Source organism: Lithobates pipiens, unplaced genomic scaffold (assembly GCF_037356315.1).
Source record: "Lithobates pipiens isolate NorthernLeopardFrog02 unplaced genomic scaffold, aLitPip1_a1.2 Scaffold_3, whole genome shotgun sequence".
NCBI lineage: Eukaryota > Metazoa > Chordata > Amphibia > Anura > Ranidae > Lithobates > Lithobates pipiens.
Genome location: NW_027507790.1, coordinates 254,345,481 through 254,368,034, shown reverse-complemented (window position 1 = coordinate 254,368,034; position 22,554 = coordinate 254,345,481). Strand labels below are relative to the sequence as shown.

Genomic DNA, 22,554 nt, shown 5'->3' with positions numbered 1-22,554 from the left:
GGGCACCACAGTGTTTAGATGGTTAGCACTTCCACCAAGCGGCACTAGGGTCATCCATTCGAGTCCCAACCACGGCACTACCTGCCTGGAGTTTGCATGTTCTCCCTGTGCCTGCGTGGGTTTCCTCTGGGTACTCCGGTTTCCTCCCACACTCCAAAGACATGCTGGTAGATTAATTGGTCCTAATATGTGTATGTACAGTTGTGCTCATAAGTTTACATATCCTGGCAGAATTTTTGATTTTTTGGCCATTTTTTAGAGAAAATGAATGATAACACAAAAACTTTTCTTTCACTCATGGTTAGTGTTTGGCTGAAGCCATTTATTATTAATCAACTGTGTTTAGTATTTTTAAATCGTAATGGCAACAGAAATCACCCAAATGACCCTGATCAAAAGTTTACATACCCCAGTTCTTAATACCGTGTATTGCTCCCTTTAACATCAATGAAAGCTTGAAGTCTTTTGTGGTATTTGTGGATGAGGCTCTTTTATCTTCTCAGATGGTAAAGCTGCCCATTCCTCTTGGCAAAAAGCCTCCAGTTCCTGTAAATTATCGGGCTGTCTTGCATGAACTGCACAAGATCTCCTCAGAGTGGCTCAATGATATTGAGGTCAGGAGACTGAGATGGCCACTCCAGAACCTTCACTTTATTCTGCTGTAGCCAATGACAGGTCGGCTTGGCCTTGTGTTTTGTCATGTTGGAATGTCTAAGTACGTCCCATGAGCAGCTTCCTGGCTGATGAATGCAAATATTCCTCCAGTATTTTTTGATAACATTCTGCATTCATCTTGCCATCAATTTGGACCAAATTTCCTGTGCCTTTGTAGCTCCCACATCCCCAAAACAGCGATCCACCTTCGTGTTTCACAGTAGGAATGGTGTACCTTTCATCATAGGTCTTGTTGACTCCTCTCCAAATGTAGCGTTTGTGGTTGTGGCCAAAAAGCTCAATTTTGGTCTCATCACTCCAAATGACTTTATGCCAGAAGGTTTGAGTCTTGTCTCTGTGCTGTTTGGCGTATTGTAAGCGGGATACTTTGTGGCATTTGTGTAGTAATGGCTTTCTTCTGTCGACTCGACCATGCAGTCCATCTTTCTTCAAGTGCCTCCTTATTGTGCATCTTCAAACAGCCTCACCACATGTTTTCAGAGAGTCCTGTATTTGACCTGAAATTATTTGTGGGTTTTTCTTTTTATTAGCTTTTTTTTAAAAAAAATGGAATATGTATTATAGCAAAAAGGACAAAATATTGTGCTTTTTTCAAAATTTCTGCTTTTCTTTGTTTATAGCGCAAAAAATAAAAACCGCAGAAGTGATCAAATACCACCAAAAGAAAGCTTTATTTGTGGGGAAAAAAAAAAAGACGTCAATTTTGTTTGGGTGCAACATTGCAAGACCGCGCAATTGTCAGTTAAAGTGAAGCAGTGCTGAATCGTAAAAAATGGCCCGGTCATTCAGCAGCCAAATCTTCCGGGGCTGAAGTGGTTAAGAAGCTCTCAGGGGTGTTTTTTTTAAATGGTCCTGCATAATACTTCTATGAGCAGTGTCGAAAAAGCAGGATGTTAAAAATAAGGGCAATTTTTTATTTAATTATACATTGTTGAGCTTTCAAAAGGAACAGAGATGAGTCAGCACCGCTATTAAGTGCCTTAAGTGGCAGCCAAACTGCGATAATCTTGGCACAGCTGTTTTTCGAAATGCTCCAGCTATACTATGTGGTAAGACGAACATAAGAATAATGGAGCAACGTTTTCCTCCAACGTTGTGGGGCTTTTGCTTCTCAGATGAAAGAATAATGGATAATTGAATACAGGGTGAGCAGGGCAATCGGAAGAAAATCTATTTTGTTCATATTTTTTTAATGTGCTAGCAAAATTTGTTTGCATATTCTTCAATTTCTTTTTATTAAATATGAAATTATGACAGTTGTTTACTTCCATGCCATAGCTTGAAATTAAATTGAGGGGTTAAAGCGTAACTCTTTTGAAAAGAAAGTTCATTTTTAATAACGTTTAATTACAATATGACTTGTGTTGCAATTGTATACGCTAAATTATTTTTTATTTGCGATTTTTTTTTTTCCATGAAAGTGCAGTTACCCTTTAAAGCAGTCCTCTTTTCCATTAGACCTCTACCTCCTCCTTCATGTAAAATGGAGAGTTAGTCCTCATTCACATAGACGTACTTATGCCCTGTACACACGGTTGGACTTTCCAAAGACAAAATCCGCCGGATTTTTTCAGACGGATTTTGGCCCAAACTTGTCTTGCATACACACGGTCGCATAAAGTTGTCAGAATATCCGATTGTTCAGAACGGGGTGACGTAGAACACGTAGGACGGGACTATAAACGGGCCAGTAGCCAATAGCTTTCGTCTCGTGATTTATTCTGAGCATGCGTGGCACTTTGTCCGTCGGAATTGTGTACATACGATCGGAATTTAAACGATCGAATTTTGTTGTTGGAAAATTTTAGATCCTGCTCTCAAACTTTGTGTGTCGGAAATTCCGACGGAAAAAGTCAGATGGAGCCCACACACAATCGGATTTTCCGGCAACACGATCCGATCGCACATTTTCCGTCAGAAAGTCCGACCGTATGTACAGGGCATCAGGCTTACATCCATGCAAAGGGCCGGGTACACCAGCATATAATGCACAGGTGTTCTGTGCATCCATGTGTAGGCAGTCCTATTCATGTCTGTAACAGTACCCCCGAGTGATGTGGCCCACCTGCACCCTGCCCCACCTAGCATTCACTTCCAGACACCACAAGACAATGAAAAGTCCATCAGCTTTGTTTTTTTTTTGTATTTCATAGGGGGATTGGGACTTGGATGGGGTTAAGGAATTGATGGGATGCCCAGAAAAAAATGTTACATGGCTTGGGACAATTAAGATACTCTCCTCTTGCACAACACTTGCTGCAGACTATCTCTCCTTCTCCCTCCAGCACAGTTCTTTAAGCCCAGCTAGCACATGGTTAGGCCTGACCTTGGTTTCAGCCAGACCTTAGCAACAGTATCTTATTACATGCAGGGCCCCTATGGCGTAGCAAAGAAAATGTAAGTGCCAGCTGCCCTCTTTGTTGGACTTCTGCTCCCAGTCAGTCCTCTTCAGACCCTGACAGCCCTCCTGGCTGCAACTGCCTGTCTTCACTGCCCATGACACCACAGTCTCTTCCACTGGCTCTACATCCATCTTAGACTGAACACTCCCAGTCCGCTCCGGCATGCCTCCCAGCTCTCCCCACTGTGCCTGCCACTAACCAACACCTGGTGGATCCCTCCTGGAGACTTGCTAAGCAGTATTCCTCCACTGTCCTCTCCTGCTTCTGTTCAGGACACCCCTTGGGTTGTATGGGGTTCCTGTTCAGCTTTGAGCCCCTTAGCCCAAGGTCACCCTCACCCCCAGAGTAGGGCCCTTGCTCAAAGGTCCCGACAGCCTAATACTCCATCTCCAGTTCTTCCACCCGAACAACTCCTCCCCAGCTGGGCTGACTCTAGGTATTTAAGAAGGTCTGCCCCCAGGTTGGGGATTGGTCAGGGCTCCTTAGAACACTCCAGACAGCACCACCTTTCTTCCCCACCTTCCTTCTAGAAGCAAAAGGGAGGTAACCGAAAGATGAAGCTAGCTGTGAGTCACCAGCCTACTCTAAGTAACTCCCAGCCCCACAGATCAAAACAAACAGGCCTAGCTATAAGCTAGGCCTGCCTAAACTTACCTGTTCTACAAAAAAAAAGTCTCACTCTAGCACCTACACTAGGTAGAGGGTGCTACATGTCTATTGGGATGCAATGGCTGCAGGGACACAGCCACAGGTCCCAATTTGACAACCATGCAGGTACGTGTTTCCATCTATGCTTGGGGACAAGCACTTGCATGGCTGTCGAATTGGAACCAGCAGCTGCGTCTCATTAGACATGAATGAGACTGCCTACACATGAATGAATGAATGAATGAATGAAATATTTGTATAGTGCACAACGCGAACTGAATCGCCTCAAGGCGCTGTGAAGAGCTTAGTTGTCATCAACTAGAAGAGGAAGGTCTTGAGTTTTTTCCTAAAGGCCTGGTGGTTTTCTTCCAGGCGGATGTTGGATGCATGGAATTTGAATTAGTTAGGAGTTCAGATGTCACTAGAACAGTGCAGGCGTGTCTACATGCAAGATTTAAGGTCCTAAGCCCTGTTTACACTTAAAGCGTTTTGTGGCTTGTAGCTTAAAGCTCAAAAACGCTTGACAAGCAAAAACTTTTCAATAGCCTTTGTTCACATCTGAGCATCCTGTCGCTTCTAGTAAAATGTCTGTCACTCAAAAAAAGTACATGAGCTACAGGAATTGAACAAAAATATAGAAACACTACATGAGGCACCTAGCTAACAGATGGGAAAAGCCTCACTTTCGTCATTCACTGCGTGCGCTGCTATTAATACGGAGTCATGTCAGAGCTTACTGAGCTTCAGAGAGGGCAAATTGTTGGTGCTCGCTTAGCTGGTGGTACCTGTGATTGAAGTTGCCAATTTATTTGCGGTGTCACGAGGTACAGTATGAAAGGTTATGACAATATACAATTTCTGGCAAAATATCAACACATGAACATAAGCGCGGTCGACATGGTCAACTGACCGAAAGAGACAAAAGGACATTGCGCAGGATTGTGACCCGGAATAAGAAAACGACGGCTGCAAAAGTGACTGTAGAGCTCAATCTCAGTCTTCCGAAGCCCACGTCCACAAAAACTGTGCAGAGAGAACTCTGCCAAGCCACTAGTGACCGATAGGAATACTCAGAAGAGGTGAGTGGTGCAAGCCCCATAAATCGTGGACTATCGATCAATGAAAGATGTAATATGTAAAGTAATATGGGCCGATGAATCGAGCGTCACATTGTTCCCAACTACCGGACGTGTTTACATATGGTGAACACTGTCCCAAGCTTATGATCAGGACCAGTGGCGGCCGGTGGTAATTTTTTTTGGGGGGAGCCGCAAACAGTACCACCACCCCACCCCCCTCCGACTCATACATCCCTGGTTGGTGGGTCGGATGGTGGGACAGTCGGGTCTGGAGCACTTACCCCATCTATGGTGGGCTGCGCTTCTCCCAGGCTTCACTGGTGTGTTCCTCTGCTCGGCGGCGGCGGGTTAACCTTCCCCTGCTCTCCACGGGCATCGCAACAGCTTCCATTTCCTCCCTTCTCCTCGACGGCCAATTGGGACTCTTCTCTTTTTGGCCAATCGGAAAACGGGTCCCATACCCACTTCTGATTAGTTGGATTGAGGATCAGTGTTTCAATAGCGCATATTAATTCGCTGTTGTAACACCTTGGTGGGCTCATGGCGCAATGCTTTGCTCCACAAGCCCACCCTGTTTTGAAGCCTATTAGAGCCTCTGGCTCTAATCAGGTGCTTAAAAAAAACACCCCTGCCGCTGTAATTCATGCGCCCAGCATCCTAAAAGGGGCCGGATGCATGAATAGGGGGTATCGGCTGTGGATCATAGAGCATTAATTAGGATGTGACGGATGTGGATAGAGGGGGCGGCACCCAGGCATCCCTAAAAGGATGGGCCGCCATTGATCAGGACTGTCTTGTGCCAACGGTAAAGCAAGGTTGCAGCGCTATTATGGTTTGGGCAGCCATATCTTAGTATTCTGCAGGCCCCGTCATGACCTTGAAAGGTAGAGTCACTGGCAGTGACTATGTACAAATTTTGGCTGAACATGTGCACCCCATGGTGCGGACATGTTCTTTTACCTGGTGTTTCCATAATTTGATCCAACCCATGTACTTTTCAGGCAGAATCGAGTGGTTTTTGTCCCCATAGATTTCAATAGAAACGCCTGCAAAGCGTCACATGAGCTTCTTTCAAGCATTTTTTCAAGCATCTTGTTGCACATTTTCTGCTCAGACAGCAACTTTCTATCCCTTTCTCTGCAGCACTCCACACCTTTTAGTTGAAAAATGCCTGAAAATACGCAATTCTGCTTAAAGAAACAATCAAAAACGCTTGGAAAGGTGACGCTAAAACTTTCCCAGGATCTTGCTGAAAGTCTCATGACTTTACCCTTATCTAGATACGATGGGTGGAAGTCAGACTATATTTAATCTATTTAAGCTGGCCATAGACAGATCGAAATTTGGCTGGTTCAGCAGGGACAGGAGTAATTTTGATCAGTGGCCATCTCCCTTTGACAGAAATTGATCTTGAGATTGCCCTCTGTTGATCGTCACTAGCTATAGACGCTGAACAGTTTAATCTGACAGCACCGGGTTCCACTGACAGAATACAATGTCCTGGCTGTATGTGGATGGAGGAATCTGTTTTTTCTTTTTTTCTTTTTTTTAACCCACTGGCTGAATGGAAAACAAGAAACCATTTATGGCCAGCTTTAACCGCTGCAGCCCCGGAAGATTTTACCCCCTTCCTGACCGGAGAACTTTTTGCGATTCGCCACTGCGTCACTTTAACTGACAATTGCACAGTCATGCGACGTTACAGCAAAGCAAATTTAACGTCCTTTTTTTCCCCACAAATAGAGCTTTGTATGGTGGTATTTGATCAGCTCTGTGAGTGAGTGAAAATTTTGAAAAAAAAAAGCAATATTTTTTACTTTTTGCTATAATAAATATCCCCCCAAAAAAAAAAAAAAAAAAAAATATATATATATATATATATATATATATATAAAACATTTCCTTAGTTTAGGCCAAAATGTGTTCTTCTACATATTTTTGGTAAAAAAAAAAAAAAATCGCAATAAGCGTATATTGATTCGTTTGCGCAAAAGTTATAGAGTCTACAAAATAGGGGATAGTTCTATGGCATTTTTATTATTATTTTTTTTTTATTAGTAATGGCGGCAATCTGCGATTTTTATCGTGACTGTGACATTATGGCGCACACATCGGACACTTTTGACACTATTTTGGGACCATTGTCATTTATACAGCAATCAGTGCTATATAAATGCATTGATTACTGTGTAAATGACACTGGCAGGGAAGGGGTTAAACACTAGGGGGTGATCAAGGGATTAAGCGTGTCCTAGGGAGTGATTCTAACTGTGACAAGACAGCGATCACTGCTCCTGATGACAGGGAACGGTGATCCCTTTCATGTCACTAGGCAGAAAGGAGAAATGCCTTGTTTACATCTCTCCGTTCTGCTGCTCCGTGACACGATCGCGGGACACCGGCAGACATCGAGTCCGTGGGACCCGCGGGCATGGTCACGCTGTACAGGGCAGGCGTGCATGCCCACTAGCCCCGCAAATTTAAGGGGACCTACAGGTACGGCCCATTTGCCCACCGCTGCCATTGTGCCGACATATATCGGTGCACACCGGTCGGCAAGTGGTTAAGCTAGCTATAGATGGATTCAAATTTGGCCAGTTGCCAAGGTCCAGCCAAATTTTTGTTCTTTTTTAATTGTTTTGAACTTTTCTTTAGTTGCTTCCTGGTTTCTGGCCTAGCCCATAATAATTTCATACAAGCACACCCTCCTATCTGCATGCCTAAGTTAAGGGCAGATGGGTTCCAGGAAGTAAATGGTAAATGCTACACAAATTATTTGCCCTCACTCAAGATGGCCAGGGCTAAAAATCCTAGGGGTTAGGGGTGTGTTTTTCAAAGTGATTTCTCAACAAAATAAAGCATGGAGACATGGATGAGTGAGCTTGCTTTGAATATTAAAAATTAATTCAAAGAGCTTTTTTGTTTTGTGGTGCTCAGATACTGTGTAGTTCCACTACTCCACTTTTGAACTTGTACCTAGGATGTAATAAGGCTTCCAATACCTGTAGGTACAGTGAATATCTCCTAAGCTTGCATTATTTAGGGATGCTACATTAACCGCTTCCTAACCGCTTCACGCACATATACTGTGGCAGAAGGGCATGTACAGGCAGAATCATGTGCCTGTACGTTGCCCTTTAACCACTTGGTGATATACATCGGTAGAATGGCACGGCTGGGTAGAATCATGTAGCGGTACGTGATTCTTTAAGTGCCCGGCCGTGGATCGGGAGCGCGCTGCCGGCGGCGCGCTCCTGACCCGGTCCTGTGCTCCGTGACCGTGGCCGCGGGACCAGTGGACAAGATCGCCTCTGGTGTCCCGCGATTGGGTCACAGAGCTGAAGAACGAGGAGAGGTATGTGTAAACAAACCTCTCCCCGTGCTTCCCTGTGTGGCTGTCACCGATCATCTCTTCCCTTTTATAGGGAAGGACGATCAGTGACATCACAATCCAGGCCACGCCCCCTACAATAAAAAAAAACACATCACGTCATACATAACACCTACACTGCCCCCTAATGGTTAACTCCTTCACTGCCAGTGTCATTTACACAGGAATCAGTGCATTTAAATAGCACTGATCGCTGTATAAATGACAATGGTCCCAAAAATGTGTCAAAAATGTCCGATGTGTCCGCCATAAGGTGGGAGTCACAATAAAAATCGCTGATCGCCATTACTAGTAAAAAAAAGAAATATAAATAAAAATGCTATAAAACTATCCCCTATTTTGTAAACGCTATAACTTTTGCGCAAACCAATCAATAATCGCTAATTGCAATTTTTTTACCAAAAATATGTAGAAGAATTCGTATCGGCCTAAACTGAGGAAAAAAAATGTTTTTATATATTTTTTGGGGATATTTATTATAGCAAAAAGTAAAAAATATTGAATTTTTTTCAAAATTGTCGCTCTATTTTTGTTTATAGCACAAAAAATAAAAACTGCAGAGGTGATCAAATACCACCAAAAGAAAGCTCTACTTGTGGGAAAAAAAGGACGCTAATTTTGTTTGGGAGCCAAGTCGCACGACCGCGCAATTGTCAGTTAAAGTTACGCAGTGCCAAATCGCAAAAAGGGGCCTGGTCCTTTGGCTGCAAATTGGTCCGGGTTTAAGTGGTTAAGAAGCGGCTTTCGGGTGCACATGCCTGCCCCGAGCTCCGTGAGTGTGATACCTGCGATCATCTCACGCAGAGACCCATTCTGCCTACTGACGCTGATCACAGCTCTCTGTAATCAAAAGCGGTGATCAATGCGATGTCACACACAGCCCCCACCCCACAATTAGAATCACTCCCTAGGACACACTTAACCCCTACAGCACCACCTAGTGGTTAACCCCTTCACTACCGGTCACATTTACACAGTTATCAGTGCATTTTTAATTGCACTGATCGCTGTATAAATGTGAATGGTCCCAAAAATCGCGCCAAAAGTGTCCGATGTGTCCTCCATATTGTTGCAGTCACGATAAAAATCACAGATCACCGCTATTACTAGTAAAAAAAAAAAAAATTCATAAAAATTCAAAATGCTATAAAACTATCCCCTATTTTGTAGACGCTATAACTTTTGCACAAACCAATCAATAAACGCTTATTGCGATTTTTTTTTACCAAAAATATGTAGAAGAATACGTATCGGCCTAAACTGAGGAAAAAAAACGTTTTTTTGTTTTTTTTTATATATTTTTTGGGGATATTTATTTTATAGCGCAAAAAATAAAAACCACAGAGGTGATCAAATACCACCAAAAGAAAGCTCCATTTGTGGGGAAAAAAGGACGTTAATTTTGTTTGGGAGCCACGACCGCGGAATTGTCAGTTAAAGTGACGCAATGCCGAATCGCAAAAAAAAAAAAACACGTTAGTCTTTGGCCAGCAAATGGTCCGGGGCTTAAGTGGTTAAAAACATTTATCCAAAAAATTGCGTTTGAAAAACCACTGCACAAATACCGTTAACATTAAAAATTACAATGCCCACCAATTTATTCTCTAGGGACTTTGCTTTAAAAAAAAAAATATATATATATATATATATATATATATATATATATATAATGTTTGGGGGTTCTAAGTAATTTTCCAGCAAAAAATACAGATTCTTACATGTGAACAAAAGTAGCAGAAAAAAGGCGCGGACTGGAAGTAGTTAAAACAGGGGAATTCTGTCGCCAGATGTCAAAAAAGATTTTCTGCAGACAGGATCAAAGTTCATAAAAAAATAATTAAAAAAAAAAAGATAAATAATAAAGGGTTAAAAAATCTTGCAGAGAGATTGGCTTTAACTATTTTAATTACTGTCTAAAAAAATAATAAACAAACCCAATGTCCTAAACTAAATTAAGAGTAAACAGGAAATTCAGCACGATGGCCAACAACTCACATAGAGAGAACCTTCACATTCATGATGTCCTGTCTCAGCTCCAGGCACTTCGTACAATTGAAATCTAAAGGACCTTCATAGAACTCAAAGTACCTGAAAGACAACGAGAGCGAATGTTACTCAGTGATTACAGAGGTTACATGAAGAAAAAATAAATACATATGAAATGGTTTTATTGTTTAGCAGAGCTAAACCCGAAGGCTGATATATAAGACACACTTCAATCACCTCTGTATTCAATCATAAAAAAAATCTTTTAAATGCATGCTAAGCCTCTTTTTGTTTTTTTCTGTCTGTTTTCTATGTATATATGTATGTTTTATATACTGTACAATAAAAGTTACCTTTAAAAAAACCAAAATGCATGCTCAGCAGTGTTCATTTTGGCTTTAAAACTTGGATTTAGTTTTAGTAATAGTCTTTAGACATGTGCAATTAGTTTCGTTCCGATTTCGACAAATTTGTTAATTCGGAAATATCTGAATTAACGAAAACCTGTTTAACTAATTTTTCCGAATATTCGGAAATTCACAGATTCAAAAATTCGGAAATTCTAAATTTCGGAAATTCGAAAATTCAAAGTTTTGGAAATTCGAAAATTCAAAATTTTGGAAATTTGAAAATTCTAAATTTTGGAAATTCGAAAATTCTAAATTTTGAAAATTCGAAAGTTCTAAATTTTGGAAATTCAAAAATTCCAAATTTCGGAAATTTGAAAATTCTAAATTTTGGAAATTTTGAAAATTCAAAATTTCAGAAATACGATAATTCAAAATTTTGGAAATTAGAAAATTCAGAATTTCGGAAATACGAAAATTCTAAATTTTGGAAATATGAAAATTCAAAATTTTGGAAATATGAAAATTCAGAATTTCGGAAATTCGAAAATACTAAATTTCGGAAACTCGAAAATTCAAAATTTTGGAAAATTAGAAAATTCCAAATTTTGGAAATTCAAAAATTCAAAATTTCGGAAATTCGAAAAGTCAAAATTTTGGAAATTTTGAAAATTCAAAATTTCAGAAATACGATAATTCTAAATTTCGGAAATATGAAAATTCTGAATTTCGGAAATACGAAAATTCTAAATTTTGGAAATATGAAAATTCTAAATTTCGGAAATTCGAAAATTCCAAATTTCGGAAATTCGAAAATACAAAATTTCAGAAATTCGAAAAATTCTAATTTGAAAATCTGTAAATTGGGAAATTCGAAAATCTGAAAATAAGAATGAAAATCTGAAAATTCAAAAGAACGAAAAATCGAGAATCAAAAACACTAAAATTTGAAAATCTGAAATAATAGCTAATTAATAATAACTTAACTATTACTAAAGTATTAAATTATAGGTATTGGAATTTCCTTTCAAATTTGGCTGATAGTGAACATAACGAATATGAATTTATCCAAAGTTACAAATTATACAAAATAACGAATGCCGTATCTAAACGAATGGAACATAACAAATTACTTTTTATTATTAATATTATTATTTATTATTAATTTGTTTTGTTCCATTTGTTTAGCTGCCGCATTCGTTATTTTGGATAATTCGTAACTTCCAATAAATTCATATTCGTTACGTTCACTAACAGTCAAATTTGAAAAGGAAATTCCAACCTACAATTTAATAGTTAGTTATTATTAATTAGCTAGTTATTGATTCTAATTTTTGGATTTTCAGATTTTCTTTCTTATTTTCGGATTTTCTAATTTCCGAATTTCTGAATTTTTAAATTTCAGGATTTTCGGATTTCCAAATATTTGAATTTTCAAATTTCCACATTTTTGAATTTCTTGACTTTCTGAATTTTAGAATTTTCGGGTTTTCAATTTTTTTTAATTTTCAAATTCCCGAATTTTTGAAAAGAAAAAAAACAAACATTTTTTTTAGGCTGTGCACATGTCTAATAGTCTTTTGACTAAAATGCCATTTTAGTTTTAGTTGTATTTAAGTTGACTAAAATCTCCAATACATTTAGAAATCGAATGGCTTTTTTTGTTTTTTTGGGGGGTTTTGGTTTGGTGCGATTCCTATTTTTGTGGTTTTGTCTGTATTGTGCCAATGTTGTTTTCATATAAAATAATAAAAAGGATTTGATTTAAAAAGAAATCTAATGGGTTTAAATTGTAATGCATTATTTAAGCATTTCTCTAGAATTGCCAAACTCATTATATACTCCTGGAGTAAAAATCTAATAACATGTTATTATTTATATTATTATTTATGGTATTAAAGTAGAACTATATGCAAAATGTGTTTTATATCTTTTTTTATTTTTGAAAAGAGCAAGAGAGACCCCTGTCAGATTTTTTTCTTTCCATCTGTGTCTCATTGCAGAGATTTCTCTTCACTTCCTGTCCCATAGCCAAACAGGAAGTGAGAAGAAATCCCTGCAAATTAAGGAAATCTTTTTGGATCCCCAGGTTAACAGAATTAGTGTCCCCATTGGAAGATTTCCCCTCTATTACTTTTCTGGGGAAAACCCAAAATGTGGGATTTTCTTTTACGTTCACTTTCAATGATAATGGTAAAAAGGACAAATAGAGAGGGGGGATCTCCCTAATGGGAACACATGTAGCAATAAAAACTGACAAGTGTTTTAATCTATCCACTCTATCCAAAACTAAAAAAAGTTTTAGCTTTAGTTGTACTTTGGTGCACTACAGACAAAGATTTAGCCGTTGTCATATACAACGTCTTTATAAATAAAACCAAGTTTCATAAATAAACAAAAATATTGCTTTTTGACAAACAGAAGTGCAACTTTAAAATATAAAAAAAAACTGGAAATTCCATTGGCTGTAATGCCATTGCACACATTACCTAAATATATTACCAGTAAATATAAAAAAAAAAAAAAAATTATAAAATAAAATAAGAAAAGCCCTTTAAAGTGAACTTATCCTTTAAAAGAGAAGTATGTTTTTTTTTCATGATAATACATGCACATTTTTTTACCTGCAAAAAAATGTACATTTATTTTATTTTTATTTTTTAAAGTGAACTTATGCTTTAAAAGAGAAGTATGTTTTTTTTTATTATTTTAAATAAACTTACCTAGGTGGATACAGCATCGATTCAATGCTGCATCTGTCCTCCGCCATTTCTAAGGGTGAGAATCGAGTGATCAACACTGTTGATCGCTCAGTCACAGCTCTCTGTTCTCCCCCCCAACCCGATTTCGTTTTAGTCATAGTCTTTTTTTTTTTTAAATCATACTTACCTAGGTAGATGCAGCATCGATCTGTTGCTGCATCTGTCCCCTGCCACCTCTAAGGCTGAGAACTGAGTGATCAAACATCGCTGATCACTCAGCTCTCGCTGCTATTCTGAGCACAGAACTGGTGACTGTCAGTCATCGCTCTGTGCTCTGCACCCCACCCGCCATCTCTAAGGCTGAGAACTGAGTGATCAAACATTGCTGATCGCTCAGTTCTCCCCACGCTCACTGGAGCCTGTGGAGGGGGTGGGAGTGCTTGGCTCAGGCTCTCAGTGGCTCGCTGAGAGGTGCCAGTCAAAGTTCCTGGGTGGATCCCGACCCTATGGTTACGATCTTTCCTCAGGCTGGACCGGCACTGTGACGTCAGCTGGCAGCGGACTTCAGCCCACTGTCTGCTGAAAACAGGTCACAGGAGTGCAGAACGAACTGATCCACAAGAGACGTCCAGCCAAACCAGCTTTGGCTGCGCTTCTCCTTTATTGATTACAGAGCTGCATTCATTTGTGTCTTCCATATCTGCTTAGAGTTTAGCTTTAAAAGTGGTACTAAACACACACTGTTTACATCGTACCTTCTGTTTCTGTATGTGGATGATGGCACTGTAATTATTTTAAATTGAAAAAACCCATCCAATTACCTTTTTCCTAATCGATGTACAGCTGTCAAATGACCCAGCTCTCTCCCAGCCTGTCTGCAGGGAAACATAAGCAGGAGGAGCTTCTAGTCAGATGTGATAGGGAGGAAATGCTCAGCATAGAAACTCACTGAAAACTGAGCATGTGCAGAGTTGCCACCATAGCTGCAAAAAAACCCTGGCCATTCAGGACATGAATAGAATGTGGAGATAATGAACAACAGGATCAACCAGGCTTTCTTTTGCAGGATACCAAAACTAATCTCATAGCAACTGAGTGAGTATGAACAGCATGTAATACACCATTTATTGATAGATTTGTATGATGTGGGTTTAGTGATACTTTACCACTTAAGGACCGAGCTTTTTTTTTGAGATTTGTTGTTTACAAGTTAAAAACTTTTTTTTTTTGCTAGAAAATTACTTAGAACACCCAAACATTATAATTTTTTTTTCTAACACCCTAGAGAATAAAATAGCGGTCATTGCAATACTTTCTGTCACACCGTATTTGCGCAGAGGTCTTACAAGCGCACTTTTTTTTGCAAGAAATACACTTTTTTTAATTAAAAAATAAGTTAGCCCAATTTTTTTTTATATTGTGAAAGATAATTTTACGCCGAGTAAATTGACACGTCATGCTTCAAAACTGCGCCCGCTCATGGAATGGCGTCAAACTTTTACCCTTAAAAATCTCAATAGGCAACGTTTAAAAAATTCTACAGGTTGTATTTTTTAAGTTACAGAGGAGGTCTAGGGCTAGAATTATTGCTTATCACTCTACCAATCGTGGCCATACCTCACATGTGTGGTTTGAACACCGTTTTCATATGCGGGCACTACTCACGTATGCGTTCGCTTCTGCGCGCAAGCTTGTCGGGACGGGGCGCATTTAAAAGAAAAAAAAAATTCTCATTTATTTTTACACTGTTTTTTAAAAAAAATGTATACTTTTATTCCTATTACAAAGAATGTAAACATCCCTTGTACTAGAAAAAAAAAGCATGACAGGTCCTCTTAAATATGAGATCTGGGGTCAAAAATACCTCAGATCTCATATTTACACGAAAATACAATAAAAATAAAATAAAAAAATTGTCATTTAAAAAAAATAATACATTTTTAAAAAAAATGGCCCATTAAGAGCTATGGGCGGAAGTGACCTTTTGACGTCGCTTCCGCCCTGCAATGGTATGGAAATGGGTGGGGGCCATCTTCCCTTCACTTGTCTCCATGCCCAGCAAGGGTGAAAATCTTATCGCCTCCGCCGCTGCCGACGGCTCCGGTAAGTGGCGGAGGGCACCAGAGTGCAGCGGAAAGGGGGGGGGCCCTCTCCCACCGCTGATACAAGTGATCTCGCGGTGAATCCACCACAGAGACCACTTTTATCTAAAAGCGGACCGCCCGCCGAAGGAGAGGATCCTGGGGCAGCTAGCTTGTCATAACAACAATACCCCCCCTCGAAATAAGGATGTATATTGGAGTAATATTTTTATATTGGAGTATTTAAAGCGGGAGTCCGCCGGGACTCCGCGTTTTTTTTTTTTTTTTAAAAGCCAGCAGCTACAAATACTGCAGCTGCTGACTTTTAAAATAGTGACACTTACCTGTCCAGTGCGCCCGCGATGTCGGCACCCGAAGCCGATCTCTAGATCGTCTCTCGGGTCCTGCCGCCGCCATCTTGGGTATGGGAATCAGGAAATGGAGCCTTTCGGCTTCATTTCCCGGTTCCCTACTGCGCATGCGCGAGTTGCGCTGCGCAATAAGGATGGTCCCCGCTGCCTCTGGGATCTGTGTGTTTCCCAGCAGGCACTTGCGGAAAGGGGCGGGCACTTGCGGAAAGGGGCGTAATGTACGCCCCTTTCCGCAGAGAGCTATCCCGGAAGTGGGTACAGATACCTGTACTGTACAGGTATCTGCACCCCCTCCCCCCTGAAAGGTGCCAATTGTGGCGCCGGAGGGGGGGAGGGTTCCGATGAGCGGAAGGTCCACTTTAGGGTGGACCTCCACTTTAAGAGGAAATCATTTTTAAAGCGGGAGTCCGCCGGGAGTTCCGCCGTTTTTTTTTTTAAAAGCCAGCAGCTACAAATACTGCAGCTGCTGACTTTTAAAATAAGGACACTTACCCGCCCAGCGCGCCCGCGATGTCGGCACCCGAAGCCGATCTCTCGATCGTCTCTCGGGTGCTGCCGCCGCCATCTTGGGTATGGGAATCAGGAAGTGGAGCCTTTCGGCTTCATTTCCCGGTTCCCTACTGCACATGCGCGAGTTGCGCTGCGCAATAAGGATGGTCCCACTGTCTCTGGGATTCGTGTGTTTCCCAGCAGGCAGCGGGGGACTTTCGGAAAGGGGCGTAGATTCTGCAGAATCGACGCCCCTTTCCGCAGATAGCTATCCCGGAAGTGGGTGCAGATACCTGTACTGTACAGGTACCTGCACCCCCCTCCCCCCTGAAAGGTGCCAATTGTGGCGCCGGAGGGGGGGGAGGATTCCAATGAGCGGAAGGTCCACTTTAGGGTGGACCTCCGCTTTAAAAACTCTGCCCCTCTGAACTTGGCACATTTAAGAATTTTCCACTTATTCCCTATGGAGAACAGCACCTTTTGACATTATTATCCAAACTCTCTCTACACATTTGCCTCACATTCGCCCTCGGCAACATTTGCCAGAAACCATAAACAAACCAACAAACGTGGTAAAGTCAATGAGCCCAACCTCTATAAATCATCTCAGTCTGTGCTATACCCGGTGTCTGTGCCCCAAAAGTGCAGAGCTGGCATTCCAGGATGGGTACACAATACTTCCGCTGGCCTGTGAAGGACCTGGCTTGGCTCAGCTTCCATTCATAAGCACCTTCTACCGGGAACTATGTGTGCGGCTCAGCGAGCTCACATGTCACACGTCTTCCTGCAGACAGAAATGACCCATGCCACTTTTAGGGATGAGCTGACATTAATAGGTCGGATACGATTATTCAGCAACTCTTAACTATGTTAATTATTTCCTGTTGACTCGATGCCGCTTGTCCTGTTCTGGAAGTGGCTCAGAGATCACAACTTGTGTTTGTGCTGGCTAGACTCCTTTACCTCCTCTCTACATGAAGGGTCAGTCAATCCAAAACTACTATTTCAATGTTTGGTAGATGCTGCAGAGATAAACCAGCAAACAGTTTCCTTTATTTCTGAAGATCCCTGTGCTGAGTTCCCAGGTCTGTACACCCGCTGTACCCATTATGAGGGGTTCCCACCATCCCTGTGCTGAGTTCCCAGGTCTGTATATCTGCTGTACCCATTATGAGGGGTTCCCACCATCCCTGTGCTGAGTTATTTGGTCTGTATGCCTCATGTGCCCATTATGAGGAGTTCCCACCATCCCTGTGTTGAGTTCCCAGGTCTGTACACTTGCTGTGTCCATTATGAGGGGTTCCTACCATCCCTGTTCTGAGTTCCTTGGTCTGTACACCTGCTGTGCCCATTATGTGAAACTCCCATCATCTCTGCATTGAGGTTTTGGGTCTTCAGTCCTGCTGTGCCCTTTAGGAGTGGTTTCCACCATCCCTGTGCTGAGTTTCCGGGTCTGTACACCTCCTGTGCCCACCATGAAGGGTTCCCACCATCCCTGTGCTGAGTTCCCAGGTCTGGACACCTGCTGTGTCCATTATGAGGGGTTCCCACCATCCTTGTGCTGAATTCCTGGGTCTATACACCTGCTGTGCCCATTATGTGAAACTCCCATTATCTCTGCATTGAGTTTTTGGGTCTGCAGTCCTTTAGGAGAGGTTTCCACCATCCCTGTGCTGAGTTCCTTGGTCTGTACATCTGCTGTGCCCATTATGAGGGATTCCCACAACCCTTGGACTGAATTTCTGGGTCTGCACACCTCCTGTGCCCACTATGAGGGATTTTCACCATTCCCGTGCTCAGTTCCTGGTCAGTATGCCTGCTGTGCCCATTATGTGGTCCTCCCATCATCATTGCATTGAGTTTTTGGATCTTCAGTCCTGCTGTGCCCTTTGTGAGGGGTTTCCACCATCCCTGTGCCGAGTTCCCGGGTCTATACATCTGCTGTGCCCATTATGAGGGGTTCCCGCCATCCCTGTTCTGAGTTCCTTGGTCTGTACACCTGCTGTGCCCATTATGTGAAACTCCCATCATCTCTACATTGAGGTTTTGGGTCTTCAGTCCTGCTGTGACCTTTAGGAGGGGTTTCCACCAGCCCTGTGCTGAGTTTCCGGGTCTGTACACCTCCTGTGCCCATTATGAAGGGTTCCCACCATCCTTGTGCTGAGTTCCCAGGTCTGTACACTTGCTGTGTCCATTATGAGGGGTTCCCACCATCCCTGTGCTGAGTTCCTTGGTCTGTACACCTGCTGTGCCCATTATGTGAAACTCCCATCATCTCTGCATTGAGGTTTTGGGTCTTCAGTCCTGCTGTGCCCTTTAGGAGGGGTTTCCACCAGCCCTGTGCTGAGTTTCCGGGTCTGTACACCTCCTGTGCCCATTATGAAGGGTTCCCACCATCCCTGTGCTGAGTTCCCAGGTCTGTACACTTGCTGTGTCCATTATGAGGGGTTCCCACCATCCCTGTGCTGAGTTCCTTGGTCTGTACACCTGCTGTGCCCATTATGTGAAACTCCCATCATCTCTGCATTGAGGTTTTGGGTCTTCAGTCCTGCTGTGCCCTTTAGGAGGGGTTTCCACCATCCCTGTGCTGAGTTCCCAGGTCTGTACACCTCCTGTGCCCATCATGAAGGGTTCCCACCATCCCTGTGTTGAGTTCCCAGGACTGTACACCTACAGAATACAGTTCCTTGAAAAAGTATTTATATCATTTGAAATTTTCCAAATTTTGTCATGTTACAACCATAAAAAGGAATAATGTATTTTATTGGGATTTTATGTGATAGACCAACACAAAGTGGCACATAATTGTGAAGTGGAAGGAAATGATAAATGGTTTTCACAAATAATTATCTGAAAAGTGTGGTGTGCACTTGTGTTCAGTCCCCTTTACTCTGATACCCCTAACTAAAATTTAGTGGAACCAATTGCCTTCAGAAGTCACCTAATTAGTAAATAGAGTCCATCTGTGTGTAATTTAATCTCAGTATAATTACAGCTGTTCTGTAAAGGCCTGAAGACCAAGGAACACACCAGACAGGTCAGTGATAAAGTTGTGGAGAAGTTTAAAGCAGGTTTCGGTTATAAAAAAAATACCCCAAGCTTTGAACATCTCACGGAACTTTGATCAATCCACCATGCAAAAATGGAAAGAGTATGGCACAACTACAAACCTACCAAGACATGGCCGTCCACCTAAACTGATAGGCCGGGCAAGGAGAGCATTAATCAGAAAAGCAGCCAAGAGGCCCATGGGAACTCTGGAGGAGCTGCAGCGATCCACAGCTCAGATGGGAGAATCTGTCCACAGGACAACTATTAGTCGTGCTCTCCACAAATCTGACCTTTATGGAAGATTGGCAAGAAGAAAGATATTGTTGAAAGAAATCCATAGAAGTCCTCTTTGTAGTTTGCGAGAAACCATGTGGGGGACACAGTAAACATGTGGAAGAATGTGCTCTGGTCAGATGAGACGAAAAAGAACTTTTTTTGCCTTAAAGCAAAATCCTATGTGTGGTGGAGAACTAACACTGCACATCTCCCTGAACACACCATCCCCACCGTGAAACATGGTGGTGGCAGCATCATGATGTGGGGATGCTTTTCTTCAGCAGGGACAGGGAAGCTGGTCAGAGATGATGGGAAGATGGATGGAGCCAAATACAGGGCAATCTTAAAAGAAAACCTGTATGCAGGCCATACATGGTTGAATTTCGAACAAATTTTCTTTTCAAAATCAGAAAATTTGTTTTTTTGTGATCCGATGACGCCACCATTGATTTTCGAAATTCGGCCAACCAAGCCTTCAATTTCACCTGATGTTGCTACAGAAAAGAATTTTCTTGGCCGGGAATCTTCTTTTCTCTCCGTAAATTTTCTTTTATCTCTGTAAATTTTCTTTTATCTCTGTAAATTTTCTTTTCTTATTACATTTCTCGCACGATTCTCCCATCATTGATTAGAAAATCGTTTGTTTTTCAAAAAATTTCCAACATGTCCGATTCCTCAAATTTGATTTCCGCACGAAAATCGGCTGTTGCTGCAGCCCACTAATGGTGCGAAATTCATACAAAAATTCTTAGATATGATTTTTGAAAGAAAATTCTTTCGAAATTCGAACCGTGTATAGCCGGCATTAGAGTCTGCGTGTTTGTACATTCCACTGTGTGACGGAATTGTGAACTGACCATTCGAAAATCTGACGTCAAAGCCTGTCATCCAACATTTGTTGGTGGAAAATTGGATAATTTTCAAAAGGAGTGTACCAATCATAAGATTTTAGGACAACAGTCTGTCGACAGACAATCCCCTGCCAACAATTGTACCGTGTGTACAAGGCTTTAGAATAGTCCAGTCAAAGTCCAGACCTACATCCAATTGCTAATCTGTGGCAAGACTTGAAAATTGCTGTTCACAGACGCTCTCCATCCAATCTGACAGAGCTTGAGCTATTGTACAAAGCAGAATGGGCAAAAATATCAGTCTCTAGATGTACAAAGCTGGTAGAGACATCCCCAAAAAGACTTGCAGCTGTAATTGCAGTGAAAGGCGGTTCTACAAAGTATTGACTCCGGGGGGCGCTATACAAATGTACCCCACACTTTTCACATATTTATTTGTAGAAAATTGTGAAAACCATTTATAATTTTACCTCCACTTAACAATTATGTGCCACTTTGTGTTGGTCTATCACATAAAATCCCAATAAAATACATTTATGTTTTTGGTTGTAACATGACAAAATGTGTAAAATTTCAAGGAGTATGCATACTTTTTCAAGGGGTATGAATACTTTTTCAGGGCGCTGTACTAGGGGCCAATGTAGACAGGAGCCAATTAACCTACCAGCATGTCTTTGCCATGTGGGAGGAAACCCGAATGCCCAGAGAAAACCCACATAGGCGCAGGGAACGCATACAAACTCCAGGTAGGTAGCGCCGTGGTTGGGATTGGAACTGACGACTGAGATGCTGTTAGATGGGAGACAACAGCTGCACGGACCCAGCCGCTTCTCCCAATGTGACATCTATGTGGGTGCGCTTGTAAGACTCCTGCGCAAATACGGTGTGACAGAAAGTATTGCAACGACCACCATTTTATTCTCTAGGGTGTTAGAAAAAAGAAATTTTCTAGCAAAAAAAAATGCTTTTAACTTGTAAACAACAAATCTCAAAAAGAGATTCGCTCCTTAACATACCCAGACCCAGGGGCGGACTGACAACTCAAGGAGCCCCCGGGCAATAGGAGATTATGGGGCCCCAGGCAATCAAGGACTATGGGGCCACAAAGTATACACAAACACACACACAGTATACAATCACACAGGTTACACATACATGTACACACAGTATACACAGATATGTTTCTATTGGCTGAGAAGGTACTGAAGAGGTGGGGCAGCTATAATCTCTGGATTTTTAGACCAATAGGATGTCGGCAAGGGACATTTCAGAGGCAGATGTAAAAAAAAACATAGATTTTTACATATTATCCCTGGTTTAACTGAGGCTGGAAACCCTGATGGGGCCCCCTAGTGGCCCGGGGGGCCTCGGGCAGTGCCCGAATGGCTTAATGGTCAGTCCGCCCCTGCCCAGACCCCAGTCCTGACACTGCGGAGATGGAGGGGTGGGGGGGGGTTTGGTGATTAGCGACACCTAACTATCAATGACAGGTTATGTAGTAATCTGCTCCCTTCAGCTGTGCACAGGAGATACAGTTTCAAAGGAGCAGGAAGTACAAATTGAACCTGACACGGATCACTTAACCCCCCTGCTCACGTCATTCAGGACCCCCTGTGTATACTGGCAGAGTCCATGTACTGATTTAGACTATATTATTATTATTACTATCATACAGGATTTACGTATATAGCTCCAACAGTTTGCACAGCGCTTTACAACATGAGGGCAGACAGTACAGTTATATTGTAAGCAAACAGAAAATGCATAAATGAATGCAACACTGTAATGATTAACCACTTCAGCCCCGGAAGATTTGGCTGCTGAACGACCAGGCCATTTTTTGCAAATCGCAACTGCGTCGTTTTAACTGACAAGTGTGCTGTCGTGCGGTGCTGCACCCAAACAAAATTGACATCCTTTTTTTTCCCACAAATAAAGCTTTCTTTTGGTGGTATTTGATCATCTGCGGTTTTAATGTTTTGCACTATAAACAAAAAAAGAGCGACAATTTTGAAAAAAAACAACCTATATTTTGTACTTTTTGCTATAATAAATATCCCCATTTTTTATTTTTTTTTTGTAAGCAATTTTTTTCTCAGTTTAGGCCAATATGTATTCTTCTACATATTTTTAGTAATAAAATGGCAATGAGCGTATATTGATTGGTTTGCACAAAAGTTATAGCGTCTACAAAATAGGAGATGG

The 22,554-nt window shown here is 41.7% G+C and overlaps 1 protein-coding gene across 2 annotated transcripts in view; it reads right to left on the bottom strand.

Annotated features, from left to right (window-relative positions):
• The window catches only part of ST8SIA5 (ST8 alpha-N-acetyl-neuraminide alpha-2,8-sialyltransferase 5), a 100,988-nt gene that overhangs the window by 13,122 nt on the left and 65,312 nt on the right, over positions 1–22,554 (bottom strand). For both annotated transcript variants that reach the window (XM_077463057.1, XM_077463058.1), the window contains one exon: positions 10,191–10,283. In XM_077463057.1, the coding sequence (XP_077319183.1) occupies positions 10,191–10,283 (93 nt within the window). The remainder of the gene's footprint in view (positions 1–10,190; positions 10,284–22,554) is intronic.